This window comes from Halyomorpha halys, unplaced genomic scaffold, assembly GCF_000696795.3.
Source record: "Halyomorpha halys isolate HHAL.00 unplaced genomic scaffold, Hhal_1.1 Scaffold185.1, whole genome shotgun sequence".
Taxonomy (NCBI): Eukaryota; Metazoa; Arthropoda; class Insecta; order Hemiptera; family Pentatomidae; genus Halyomorpha; species Halyomorpha halys.
Genome location: NW_027106126.1, coordinates 1972690 through 1986993, shown reverse-complemented (window position 1 = coordinate 1986993; position 14304 = coordinate 1972690). Strand labels below are relative to the sequence as shown.

The 14304-nt window shown below is 30.3% G+C and overlaps 2 protein-coding genes across 3 annotated transcripts; both read right to left on the bottom strand.

Moving 5' to 3' along the window:
- Positions 1 to 1305: 1305 nt before the first annotated feature.
- Positions 1306 to 8396, bottom strand: LOC106679239 (uncharacterized). Of its 2 annotated transcripts, XR_001342915.2 has the most exons (6): positions 6614 to 6664; positions 6019 to 6188; positions 4717 to 4796; positions 4424 to 4596; positions 3617 to 3784; positions 1306 to 1523 (listed from the first exon to the last, which is right to left on the bottom strand). XR_001342915.2 is itself a non-coding variant. In XM_014418258.3 (5 exons), exons 1-4 carry the CDS (start codon positions 8261 to 8263, stop codon positions 3642 to 3644), a joined length of 456 nt encoding a protein of 151 aa, XP_014273744.1. In that variant the 5' UTR covers positions 8264 to 8396; the 3' UTR covers positions 1306 to 1523; positions 3617 to 3641. The 2 variants fall into 2 exon arrangements, 1 of the variants encoding a protein (XP_014273744.1); XM_014418258.3 differs by lacking the exons at positions 6019 to 6188; positions 6614 to 6664 and adding an exon at positions 8204 to 8396.
- Positions 8397 to 9864: 1468 nt separating this feature from the next.
- LOC106679238 (uncharacterized) lies at positions 9865 to 13930 on the bottom strand. The gene is made up of 3 exons (XM_014418257.3): positions 13372 to 13930; positions 10581 to 10701; positions 9865 to 10499 (listed from the first exon to the last, which is right to left on the bottom strand). Exons 1-3 carry the CDS (start codon positions 13769 to 13771, stop codon positions 10058 to 10060), a joined length of 963 nt encoding a protein of 320 aa, XP_014273743.1. The 5' UTR covers positions 13772 to 13930; the 3' UTR covers positions 9865 to 10057.
- Positions 13931 to 14304: the final 374 nt, after the last annotated feature.

Here is a 14304-nt window from a genome sequence, read left to right as displayed (position 1 = left end):
AATAAAAAGTAATGATCTAGAACCTCTTTTGTCTCGCATTTACTATCTTTTAGATTTTCACTGAATAGAACACAGGTGAGGAAGTAGCAGGGCCTGTCTCCATAGGCAGGTATCAGAGCAGTTTATTTTCTAGCCAATAATTGGTGAGTACAGGCTGGCAGACTGCTTTGCACACATTATTTCGTCATTTAATATTTAACTATGTGTTGTATTTCCTGTTTTTTTTTCTAGTTTTTCCTCAAAGACTGTTTAATTTAATACATAGCATTTACTCTTATCATAGTTCTAAGAGTATACATAACAGTATATTTCCATCCATTTCTTAAAAGGATCCTTCTAAAGTTGATAGTAGTCTTTTGTACAAAGATCAATACCTTCAACTCAAGGCGAAACATTGAACCCTTTTGAATATACTAGTAATTAGTGTGTCTGGACTGTTAAATCAGAATATGAGGAAAGCAAAACAGGAAGAACGCTAGAGGCTCTCCTTTTTAATTCAGTGGTATATCTATATATATTCTACAGGTTTGGCAAAGAATACCTGAGCAAATCTTTCAAAAGAAATATTATAGGAGTAGATGAAATATTGTAATAAGAATCCAGTATAAACTCCTCTCCCACATTAGGGACTCCTATATCACTTTTAAAACATTTACTTACTGCAAGTAAACAAGTATATCAAACAGAATTCACATTTTTTAACCACATATTTTATTAATAACCCTTCATAAAACCTTCAGCCTCTAAGGCAGTGGTTCCCAACCGGAGTTCCAGATAATTTTTAAAATAATTTAGGAATGGGTCATCCCACGTGAACTCGATACAGTTTTGAACCTCATCATCTAAGATTTTTTTTCAATTTTGCATATGTTTTATGTAGGTATCCTAGTCCTAAGCATTTGTTGAAAATAAGGCATTTGACACTGTATTTGTATAAAATGATAATTTAAGGGTTACCCCATTTATCTACTTCTACCAAAAGGGTTCCACCATTTTTCTACTAGTATCAAGTGGTTTCCAAGAAATTAATTTCCTAGTAGGTAATTTGTATCTTTTCTTTTCTTTTTTTAATTATTGCAAGGAAATATTTGGAGCTAAATTATTCCAGAAGAATTTCAACAATTAGAACTTCAATTTTGAAATTTAAAGCCTAGAGTTTCTTCACGTTCCTTCTCAAAATTGATAATCAATAATTGTAACAGTTTGAGTTTTCATTTCAATATTAAACATTGAACATAGAACTTTAAACAATGTTCAACTTTAAATAATAATTGTTGATTAAGGAATTAATAATCGATTATTAAATATGTTCAAAATTTATTAATACAAAATATGGCAACAGAAATATTGCAACCAGATGCTTAAATTTCTATGTAAGAAACTGCTTTGAAGAATTTCTTTACTTATAATAAAAATCAAGAACTTGGCCACCTTTTCATTTCAAGAAAATGAACCTCTTCTTATCATACCAACTTTAAGGAGAGACAACAGAAATTGGTCTAATGAAGAAAAAGGATCCCTTTCTGAAATAGACACAAGATAAAATAAATCGAAAACAAAATTGAACAAACTCCAAAAAAAGTTTCCATTGGTATGTATGTATGAGGCAATTTGTTTGAAAATGTTTTTACTTTAATGCACTACACCACCTGGCAAAACCACATTGCGTCACAATTCAGTGTAAAAGTGTCTCAATTTAAACCCCCAAGAAGTTACCTAGGCCAAATAGGACACAATCATTTGTTTTTAGTGTCACTTGTAAAATGTTCGAGCCTCTATAACTAATCGTATCATTTGAGCCGTTGAGAGTAAAAGTAGTGTACTGTTTTCATCAAAATTGATTTTTGTAAAAAAAAAAAAAATGATTATTTAATTAATTACTGAGTGCATTAATTTAAAATGCTTCTAAATATTTAGAAATGCTTTTGACCGACCAATTCTAAAAGAAAAAAAGCTGTTGTTTTTTTAATTGCATTTTATTGAACTTCTCCTTAAGTTTTAAATATCTACAGGTTTGAATTACACCACTTTTGTACTCAGGGGCTTGTATAATATTAGATCTATTTCATTAGTACACAATGATTTTTGAAATTCTTTTAAACTACTGTAGAAAGTACGTCAAAATTAGCTAATACCCCAAAACAGGCACTAGTATAATGTTTCAAATTAAAAAAAAAAAACAAAAAAAAAAACATAAGGTACAGTAAGATATGAGACTAAATGTATAAACATGAAATAATATAGAATTGATAACCTAAAATATTAGTTCAAAAGAATGTGAAAAAAAAGTATAATTAATATTGGAAGATTATTAATTGACCGTATAATTATTTACTACAAAAAAAAAGAGTATAATTATTTACTACAAAAAAAAAAAAAAAAAAAATTCCTGTGAAGGTTTTGACCAAAAAAAAAAAAAAAAATAGGCTCAATAAAAATAGTATAATTACTTACTATTTGAGTTTTTTTTACTGCACCCGGACCATATTCCATTCATATAATTAATATTATTTTCTCTTTGTGAATATGTGAGACATATAACTATTTTGGATAGCATGATTTGTTTACACTATCATCAGTACTCTTGTAAAACAAAACTACTTTCATTCTAGTGCTCATTGGTAAATAAAATAATTAAAAATTATAATTAAATATACAGTATTAGAAAAAAGGAGGTATCCAACCCAGCCCTCAGACAATAAACATTTTTAGAATTGTGAAGGGGGTTTTTTTTCGAATACTTAAGTGATGTGATTGAAGGTGGCTAAAGAAAGCTTGGGTATAAGGGCTCCTCAGAGAACCTTAGTCAAATCCAGGCATCTCCACCAAACAGTGGAAAACATCTGAGATGGGTATTTTGTTGCATTAGGAGCATAGCTCAAAACTCAGGGGCAGTTTAATGGTGATTTATCAATACTGAAAATGTGTAAATTGATCATCAGATTGAGTTGTGGCCATCAGTCGGCAATCAGCCAGTCCTCAGCTCGTTGTTACTTGTCTTCCAGAATTGTTGGTGTGTATCACAAATAGTGGGCTTGCTGCTATCCTAATAACTCCAAGGGTTGGTACAATGTATCTCATGTTCCATCCTTCTCTAAGTCTAGCCTTAATACAGATGAACCATTATCTATGACTAGAATTGATTAAGGACCTTAGTTGATGACAACAAAGTGTAGTTGAAATATTAAAAATGTTAAGAGGTACAAAAACCTATTAACAGTGGAGGAAAGGCAAGTTCAGTAAAGCAGTCTCATGACAAATGAGCAATTATTTCCTCCTCTTTTGATCCTGAAGGGAGTATTTGAATACAAATAGTCCCTGCCTACACTGGACTAGTCAAATTATCCATGCAAACAGACATATTATTCATAATCGGCCTTTAAAAACAGAAATATCAAGTGTCCATTTTATTTATTTAGTTTTTTTTTTGTTTTTTTGCTGTTAAGTGCATAAGTTAAAGTAATAAATAGTCAGTGTTGGTAGGGCAGAAGATACAAGATTGGAATTAAAAATTAATACTGATAAGATTTAAAATTAAAAGAAGGGCATTAAAGATAATAGTAAAGATAACAGATAACTACTGTTACAGTTGTCAATATAGTAACTAAACATTTACCTTTATCTTTATTTTCCTTTTTTCCCTATCCATTAGTACTCCTTCCATTTTCAAGATCATCCATTTCACAAATATCTCCTGAAATTGTGAAAATATCTTTTGAAGATGCTGGTTTACTACGGAATAATAAAAAGATTCGGGAATAAGAAATTTTCTTCCTCTGTTGTTCTGTAAAATCATTAATTAAAATAATAGCATATTTACAAAGTGGTCTATTAGGCAAATGGACTAATAAGTAATGAATATATTTATAATTTTAATAGTAAATTTTGTTTGTAGAATATATATGTTTTTATATTACTTAGTTATAAAATGGTTTATTACTTTTTATGCATTATTGTATATTTATTATACAAATGTTCTTAAAATGTTGATTGATATCATTTTTTGGTCTCTACCAAAAATTTTCAAATAAAATCATAGAAATAATGGAAGAATAATGAATCAGAATAATGAATGTTTAACAAAATCTCTTGAATAAATTCTTCAAAATGTCCTTGGAAATCAAAGTGTTATAAAATGAAAATTTATGATAGCATATATTATTTTACACTGACAAATAAAAAATTGATATAACCATTGAGAAGGGGACAGCAGACAGCAGACATAAAAAAAATAGCTTATGTTTGAATTTGAAAGTTCTGTTTATTTAAGTATACACCTATTTGCACAAGAATGTTTTATTTGAATTTGATGAAACAATAATTATCATGATTTATTGAGAATGAGCATATGTTTTTCCCAACCAACTGATCATTTTTTTTAACACAACTACCAAGTAAAAATTATTTTACTTTTTTGCTTTACCTTTTTTTGCTAATGTAAAGTCTCTAATACAGACTGCTGTTTCATCAATCGATGATTGTGTTCCAAACATTTCTTCTGATGACATTATTTTTTTTATAAATGAGATTCTATGCCGCTCCTTTTTTTTTTTCTTTTTCATTCCTGACATAAGCAGTGGAACAAAACCAAGCAAACTAAAAACAAAAATCATTTAAATTTTTAAGATCTATACTTATTTTTTAATATTTAAGAGCATCTTATATCAAACTTTAAAAAATACATATGCAAAGTTCAAAGATATAATTTAATAATACCTCATGATGGCACCCTGGCTGAGCCCACCATATATAACAAATACTGTTGCAATCACAAGCAGAAATAAGACTACTGCAATCTGTAAATTAGAATTATGTATTTCACAAAAATATATGTATAATATATACAACATATAAAAATATTTTTCAACATTTTATTAATAGCAAATATTCTTTTTATTGTAATGAATTTTGTTTGTTTATTTTTTTAATAGCAGACCTTTGGTGTAAAATAATTTTACACCATTTGGAGTTCAAAAACTATTTTTTAAATTTAAATCATTAAAAGTTTAACACTAATTAAAATCTGACTCATAGTAATAACAGGGAATTTAAAATTATCAATTTCTAATCCTTAATAATTCATGGGTAGTTCTTCAAGTTTTATTCAGTTGCAGAGTTTCTTAAGAATGAACGACCATTCATTCTCACATTAACCTTCTAATTATTAATTGCTATATAATTATAAAATATATCGATGGTACTGGTTTTTATGCAATAAGTCTAAAACAAAAGGTGACTACCATTTTCTGAGTATCTTTTAAATATTGGTGTAAAAGATAATTTGAATTTTAGATGAAACATACCAATCACTATAACATTTTTTACCTTTGTTACACAATTTCTAGTCACTCCCTTGCCCATTTAAAAAATGCCCACCAATATACTCTCACAAAAGAATATTTTGTGCTGAATAGTAATCAGGATAAACTAGAAGGAAGGAGGAAACAGGTAATATCTTTTGTTACCTCCTTTAACCAGTTGGCTCCAGGACATGAAAAAGAATGTAAAGTATGTGAGCATTTTTATTGACCCCTGGGTTTTACAGCTTCTTAATAGGTATGTATTGTTAGTTATTTTTATCACTAAATGTCTCTGATGTTTCTGAGTAAAGTATGTGATAACATTTATAATTTGATCTTGAGGGAGGAGGAAAGAAGCGCCAAAGAGGCCAGCAGATAAGGAAGAAACTGAAGAGGTCGGTTACATTTCCGGACACTAGTTGAAATAAGAATTAGAATAAGTATGGATATGTAGCGACACGCTACCTGCTTGTCTATACTGTAAGTACAGCCACCAAAATCCACCAAGGCTCGGCATGGCGCCAACCTACCACCTAACATGGGAACTACCACTAGTGACAAGCAAAGCCGTATATTAAAATGTATGCTATTCATTGCAAATACCTTAATTGTAACATGTATATAACTATATCAGAGATAGTAATATATATATAAATGTATCATTTGAATAAATAAAGATTCCAATAGAATCTACTGAAAGCTAACATCTTACACATACCTCTCGAAGGCGTTTAGTGACTCAGAGACAAGAGTAGGCAAAATTTGAAAATCTTCGCGTTGAAGCTCGCTTCACTTTAACCCTAATGCCTATTAAAGGAATATATGATATCTTTAAGGAGGATCCTCACCCCTAAGTGTTCATAATCAAATCCACATTGAACCAACACACTAGAACACCAGATAAGAATCTCAAGGTTCACCTTCAAGTTCCGTTGGTAGATAAACATAGTTACCACATCGAATAATGTAACCATACATAGAATATTTTAATTTAATTTGTTTTGTGTTATAGAGAGTTCAGAAAATAAAAAATATAGTATCTTTAGATTAATGATTTATTATAGTGATTGTTTGAGAATGGTTTATTTCTTTATTAACACATACAATTTTGATCCAAATATACTCTCAATTTTTATTTTAAAAAACTCTTCAACGGTTTTGCCCTCAGACCATTTTCAAGGAGACAACCTAGAATATTGATGTCATATTCTTTAAAATCTTTTCTACAGGCTATTTGCCCATGTCATATATAACTTTTTATATTTTAAATCTAAAACTTTTTTAAATAAATAATCTTCTCTTTTTCCACTTACAAACATCATTTATAGCAGTAATCTTTAGAAGATAAGGGCATTTTAGTGCCTAATGTTTGGAAATGTATATTGATTATACTTTCTCTGCCTTCTATGCAATTCTCCTCTTTCCTCAACCTTTAATCCTTTCGCAGGACTCAGCCAATGGCTACCCTCTGGGCCTACATACCCCTTTGTATCCTCAGATATAGTTCCCGGTAGAACGAAAGTTACCCGATGGCTGGCAACCCTCCCGGCTTATATTCTTTTTTGTACCTACAGGAATAGTACCCTGCAAGACGAGGTTACCATTACTGGAGAAATTACAGCCGCATTCGTAAGTATCTCCCTAAACAACAACCTTATCTTAATTGAACAAGCATTGTCGAGGTCTTCTGGTCTAGAGTAGGGATGGGATATCGATATCGATATCCTAGAGTGCATAATATTATCAATTGGAGTCGGATACAATACAACCACCTCGATAAACAGAATAAAAGGAATTAATAAAGTACTGTAATTGAAGTAGTGATAGTCAATACCTAAAAAAAAGGTAAGGTGAAAATAAAATAATAATACACTTAATTTATTAGTATAGATGTATCTGCACTATTTTTTTTTATTGGATTCAAAATTGTTTTAGAGAACATTTTAATTATACTCCAACATCATACAACGACCTCCCTACTGGAGTTATAGCGTGGGGTTTCATCCATAAATGGTGCGTAGTAAAGTTCTTTCACTAAAAAAAAATTGCTAGAAACGTGGTAAAAATGCTTTCAAGTATGTGACTTTGTTACAAAATCTACGTGCCCAGGTCCTCCATAAAATTTTCTGTCATTTATATACTAGCTTTAATTTACTTTATTAAAATGTATTTCCTCCGTTTAGTTTGTTTGTTTAATTAAATTAAGGAGTTATAGTTTTGGTATTTAAGTTAACTTTTAATTTATATTTAATTTTTAATATATAGAATTATATTTTCCGTTTTATTAGTAAAGCAATATTTATTCATTTTTACAAATTAATTAACATTCTAAGCTACCTTAATAACTTAGAAGTTAATATCAATATATTTTAAATCATCGCTGAGGATCAAGTCCATTCAGTTACTTTGAAACGTAATTCAATCATTATTAGATCCTTTGCCCTACTATTATTTCAATATTCATCGTCTACTGAACATGTAGGAATAACGTTTTTACATGTTACTTATTTTTCAAAAAGGCGAGACGTATAGGTTTTATTGTTTATGTGAAATTAATTTTTGTTTGCTTTGTTCATTGAATGTTTGCAGCTACCTTTGTAAATTGTAGTTAGTTTCATAGACTGTAAAAAAGGATGTCAGAAGTTAGATCATAACGAAACAGGCGTGTGGTTGACTATCATTTTACAATTTAGTTAGAGTGACTATGAATATATAGTGTAGGTCTAATGAAAGTTTTAGTCAAGCACAATCGTTTCGAAAAAATTGAAACTGTAACTGAAGTATTCTTAATCAAACATACGATTACTTTTTCGATTTCAATCTCCATCAATTGGTATCTTTTACTTTTGTATAACTAATATTGATTGCTATATCAATAATGCTAAAGAAAAGTTTAGAATTACTTGGCATTGAGACGGAATATCGCCGGCAGGCCACCTCTCGTATCCCATTCTAGTTCCCATTTTGCAATAATGTCTTTCTAAAAGTAACCTCACTGTTTTCAGCCACTATTTTGTATAGTACTGCCAGGCTCACTAAAAGAAGTTTATGCTAATAGCTGGAAAGAAATACTGAGATATCCTCCAAGGAACGTCCTTGAACTCACTACCTGATTGCTTAAAAAGATAGCTTGGAGCACATCCTTGATTTTGTGGTATGGGTTTCGATTATTCTGAGGTCACGGGTTAAGGTCATTGAAGAAGTTTTCATGACCAATCGTTTAACTTTTTTTTTTTTTAACTTCACGTTAAATTTAACAAACTTAAGAACTAACTTCAGTTGTGGATGGCTCCAAATTGTGTGAAATAGGAACACCTGAAATTCCTTTATAAGGAGAAGTCACAATTGGCTCCGAGTTTTTTGACCAAGTAATTTGATATTTTTCTCTCTAGAAAGGCCTCATGAAGTAGGGATAAGATAAATTTAATTATTCGATGAATAAATAATATTTGTCTCTCTACAACTACATTACATTGCTGAAGAATTCTCTTGAAGTTGGAAAATTTCAATGAAACCATATGAATCATTTTAAATGCATGCGTTAACGAATATGAAAATGAGATGGAAGGAATTCAGTAAATTTTGACAAAAACTAATGATAAATTCCTATCTCATGTTCAGAGCCAATGAGACTAACGGATTGGATAATTTTATCAAGATGGGGATAAATAGAATATCTTGCCTATACAAATTATTAAAAGAATAGTAACAACAGTTTAAAACTCTAAGTAAGCCTGTTTTAAATAGTTCATTCTATGGGGTCTATTAAATACTTAATCAGTAGGGCCAGCACAAAATCCTTTCTAAATTTCAGTAAAAATTTTGGTCAAGCTGGATATATATTACATATAATATACTTTCGGGGAGTTTATAAGAGGTAGTTGACCCATAAAAATTGCTAAATTGCATTTTTATTTATTATTATTATTGTAAAAATCTTTCATTCATGCCATTTTTCAATATTCATTCAGGCGCTTTATAAATATTGCTCGATTATCTTAAAGTCTCCTCTTCCCGTTTTAAGCTAATATTTCAAATGAGGTATAGGACCATCACTCTCCAGGGGTCTTAGCGGGGCAGGTCCAGCGGGGAAGGATTGCCTTTATGTTTGTGTTATGATCTCCTCTTACTTAGTTTCAATTTTAAAAATTATATAAAATTCAAAAAGATATGAAATATTATTCATAAAAAGAAATTAAATTTTTAAACGAAAAAGAAACCTACCTACAGAGATGCTAGGGGAATATATCTGGGAAAATAAAGTAACAAAGATGAGTTGATGACTGTTTGGTTTTACGCCCTGAAGCTCTAACAAACAACAACCTACCTACATTCAATTTCAACTCCCATTTTCTATCTTATATTAAATTTATTGGAACTGTAAGCTGTGATATTCTGTTAAATATTCTCATTTCCTTCAAAAAACTTACCTCAATAGTGAGTTCATCAGTGAACTTCATCTTTTTGTACAGAAATTTATATAATAAAATTTTATTTATAATATTATTTTATATAAAATAAACTAGTGAATAAGATAGGTGGTTAGGAATGCAAATCAAGTAAACATGATTGTATATATAATATATTTTTCTTTTGTATATAATATATGTGAATAAATAAAGTGTAAATAGTTACATCAAATGTTATATTATTGTAATTCTTTTAAAACAAATAAATCATATTGCTCAGTGTATATTAATGATCCCAGCAACCGATTATTACACTAAAATTATTTAAAACCATGTTCCATTTAGAGATTATGATGCAGATTGAGTTTCTGGTTGTGGTTCTTGGGGACGTTCATTTTCTACATTCATGTTTTCAGCTTCAATGTTTGGTTCTGAAGCAACATCCAATTGCATATCATTCACTACCTCCAATATTTTCAATTTAGCTTCCGCAATCTTGGCTTCTGGTAGTTTTTTTATTTGTTCAGCAATGCTTTGCATGAAATAATCAACACTATCACCGCGTCTTTGACCACGTCCTAGTGGATGTTGGCCCACAATTTTTGATTTCTTATGGCCAGCTACCTCATCAAATCGTGCCTGGCGAATGGTTTCTTCAGGAGCATTTTGTTCAGTCTCGACCCTACCTTCTTCGATATCAGGGCTGGTTTCTGGGGGCGGCAGGTGAAATATTCCTTTATTGTACCTTGAATCTCTACATGGTTGTTCTCTCCTAGGATTAAAGTGCATCCTTAAAAAAAAAAAACTGTTAGTATGAATGAAATATAGTAAATTAAAATTAAATGCTTAAAAATGAATATTAAATACGTACCAATATGGACTACAGGCATCCTTACGCATCTTTTTAAAGCAATGTTTGCACTTTTCTTTATTACCCTTGGATTTAAAATGTTTTCCCTTTTTACATTTGAATTTTTCCTTGCACATCCCACCTGCAAAATAAATCCTATTTTAATAAAGTTATATAGAACATAAAACTGTATTAAAATATTTAAAACTAAATTTTAATATTAGTATTAAATCTTGACATAACTATAGTCAATTTACAAATAATAATAATTATAATAAAAATTGTCCATTAGATCACATAAATTAGTTTGATAATCAAATAACAATAACACCAAGCAGAATGGATAAATGAACTTTGAGATCTTAATGAGATTTCAGCAAATCAATATTCATACTTGAACAATAAATTACCTTTGTTATTTTATCAGCCATATATGTTATGTTGCAATCAGATTAATTTTTAATCAAAATTGAGCTTATTTTCATCCTAAATTATTTTGTAATGAAGTGTAGATAGTTGACCACAGATTAAGAATTGGAGAAGTTTGTCGGGGGTGCAGTCAGCAAAGAAAAACATAAATAAACAAAATAATATTTATATATTTTATGCCGACGTTTCAACCTGAGTTTCAGGTCTTCATCAGGGCTGTAGAACAAAAGAGATAACATCAACATTTAGAGAAACATAAAATTCAAAAGGAATAGTATAAAAACAAATTTGGAATTATACAAAATATTGAATTGAATCATAAATGATAAAAAATTGATAACTGATAATTGAATAGGTCAACTATCTACACCTCATTATAAATATCTTCTTACCTACATGATATTATATTTCATCTTTCACTGTTTTCAATCTATTACCGTCTAATTCCACGATTATCAATCAATTTTTTTTTCTATTCAATTATCAGTTATCAATTTTTTATCATTTATGATTCAATTCAATATTTTTTATAATTCCAAATTTGTTTGTATACTATTCCTTTTCAATTTTATGTTCCTCTAAATGTTGGTGTTATCTCTTTTGTTCTACAGCCCTGATGAAGACCTGAAACTCAGGTCGAAACGTCGGCATAAAATAAATAAATATTGTTTTGTTTATTTATGTTGTTCTTTGCTGACCGCACCCCATGACAAAGTTCTCCGATCATTAATAAATTATTTTGTGCCTGCATAGCTGATAATCATGTTACTAAAATACTAAGTATAAATTTTATTAGTACATTTCATATTTTATTTGATAAAGATGCAATTATGTCTTCAAAAAAGCAAAAAATTAGCAGAAAATAATTAATTAAAAATATATATTTCGCACATCTCCAATGAAAGAGGCACAACTCAAAATTTTTAATGCTAAAATTTGTAATAGTTAAACCCCTCTAACCCTTGGGCATACCCAAGATCAAAACTACAAAGAAGCAAGCCATAGTCAATCATGTTGTGACTTTTCAGCACAAAAAAGGTGAATGAAACCAAAATTTTAAGAAAATAACATATAATTGTCACATAGCATTATTAGTTATTTTATTTACAAGTATTATATGCTAGAAAAATAATTATTAAATTAATAATTTTTTCACTTCTAGGGGGGGGGTGGCAGCTGTCATCTCCTGCCCCCCGCTGAGTATGCCCATGCCCGTAACAGCCCAAAGAGCACCCCAAGCTACCCTCAAATATTAGTCAATAGGCACAATAGTTGAAAATAATTAATTTAAAATATACATTTTGCACATCCACAATGAAAAAGGCACAACTCAAACATTTTAATGTTAAAAGCTTTAATAGTTGAACCCACCAACACAATATTTGTCCTACCACCATTTGCTAAAGGAAACATTAACATCATTCTATGTAGAAGTAGCATGTATGTAAAGTTAATATTAACAACAAAATATTTTTAAATAGTGTTCCTTTCATTCTGGATGTGTGCATTCAAATTTGTGAATGTGCGTTTTAATTTATTGATAAAAACATTCCATAATAGTTTATTAACATAAATAAAGACTGAAAAAGTCTCTTTTCCTTAAATGACAAAAATTGTATTCAAGAAAATAAATATTTCAAAACTAGACAACTTAAACATATTTCTAGTAACAATGTAGATTTTTGAATAGCGGTTCAAGATTTGAAAAGGAATGCCCCTTATTCACATAGTTCTTTATTTATTTATTTTTTTAAGACTGAAATAAATTTATCACTATTATTGTTCTTATATTAACTGCGAGAAATTTTTATTTCTAATAACAGAAATAATGTTTTGTTTTTTTTTATGAGGAGAAAGGAGATTCGCCAACAAAAAGATAAAAGTTGGTAGGAGGGAGAGATGTGGGGATAGCTGATGTAGCTTCAGTGCAAGGTCTTACCACTGCTCAGTAGGCAAAGTGGGGATTTGCAGTTCATTATATAACTTGGTGGTCATTACTTCAAATCATAAATTTTTAACCGCAGGCTATTTCAGAGTTATGAAAGAGTTTATCCTCTTAAGTTAACAATTCGATTAGTTTTAAATTCATAATTGATAATATAGAAATTTCTTGATGTTCATTTCATTAATAATTCTGGTGAATATTTTGAGAATAATTACTGGATAGAAATTATATAAAAATACCCCCATTTTTGTTATCAAATAGTTTTATCTTCAACGTAAATGAGATAGATCATGTATGTTAAGAAAACAAATGGACTGTTGCAATTATTTCTTAACAGCTATCTTATATAGAAAAAAATTCTTAGGTCGGTATTGTAGTTGAAAATTATGTTTTCCAAATCAAGTATTACTAATTTAAAAAAAAAAAATCATAACATACCATCACGGGGTGGTGCTGGGGTTTCATCGCCAGGATTCGCTGTAGCCTCCTGTTCATCACCGATCTGAACTTTGTCGATACCTTCGACCAGAGATTCGTCTTCGCTTTCGCTGGAACTGGAAGAAGAAGAAGAGGAAGACCGTCCATGATGTTTCTTGTGCTTTTTGTGCCCATGATGCATCTTATGGTGCATTTTGTGAAACATATGAGGGTGAATTTTGTGATGTCCCATCTTGTGTGGCATATGTGGCCACATTTCATGCGGCTTAGGCATGTGGTGCCACATTTCGTGCGGTTTAGGCATCATGTGGTGCCACATTCCATGCATCCCATGAAACATTGGTGGAGGAGGCCCCCCGTGTTTCTTGTGCATTCTCTTAAACATTTTGTGGATATGCATGATTCACACTGGAGAGGTTTCTGGAGCGCTTCGTGTCCTTCTTCAGTCGTGTTGCTGCCAGAACTGTCGACCGCAGCGGTGAGAAAGTGCGGTCGCTGACTACAGCGCATGCGCGGCCGACCGCGCGGTTCGCTGCGGCGTAGAAGGTTGACCTCGATGTATTGTTCGAGATTATTTACCTCTTAGTGCTTGCAGCAACATGGTGCAATATTGCGAAAAGTTTTGAAATATTACAATATTTATCGAAAATTAATGCAAAACTGCTAAGTAATTTTAGAGGCATATGTTCTACATTGTTGGATAATTATCCACTATTTTAATAGATATTCATTTTAGGAGATTCTTACTTCTATTGCTAAATTGCTTTGAATTGAGTGCATCCACTTTTTTCCTTCAATTTTCAAATACTTTGATTGGAATTTAATTTTTTTATTTTGTTTATTTCATTCATAACAAATATTTTGAAACATAAACTTGCCTCCCCTGTTATGACTGAGCTACTTCTTGAAATAAACTTCAAGATAATGTTATTC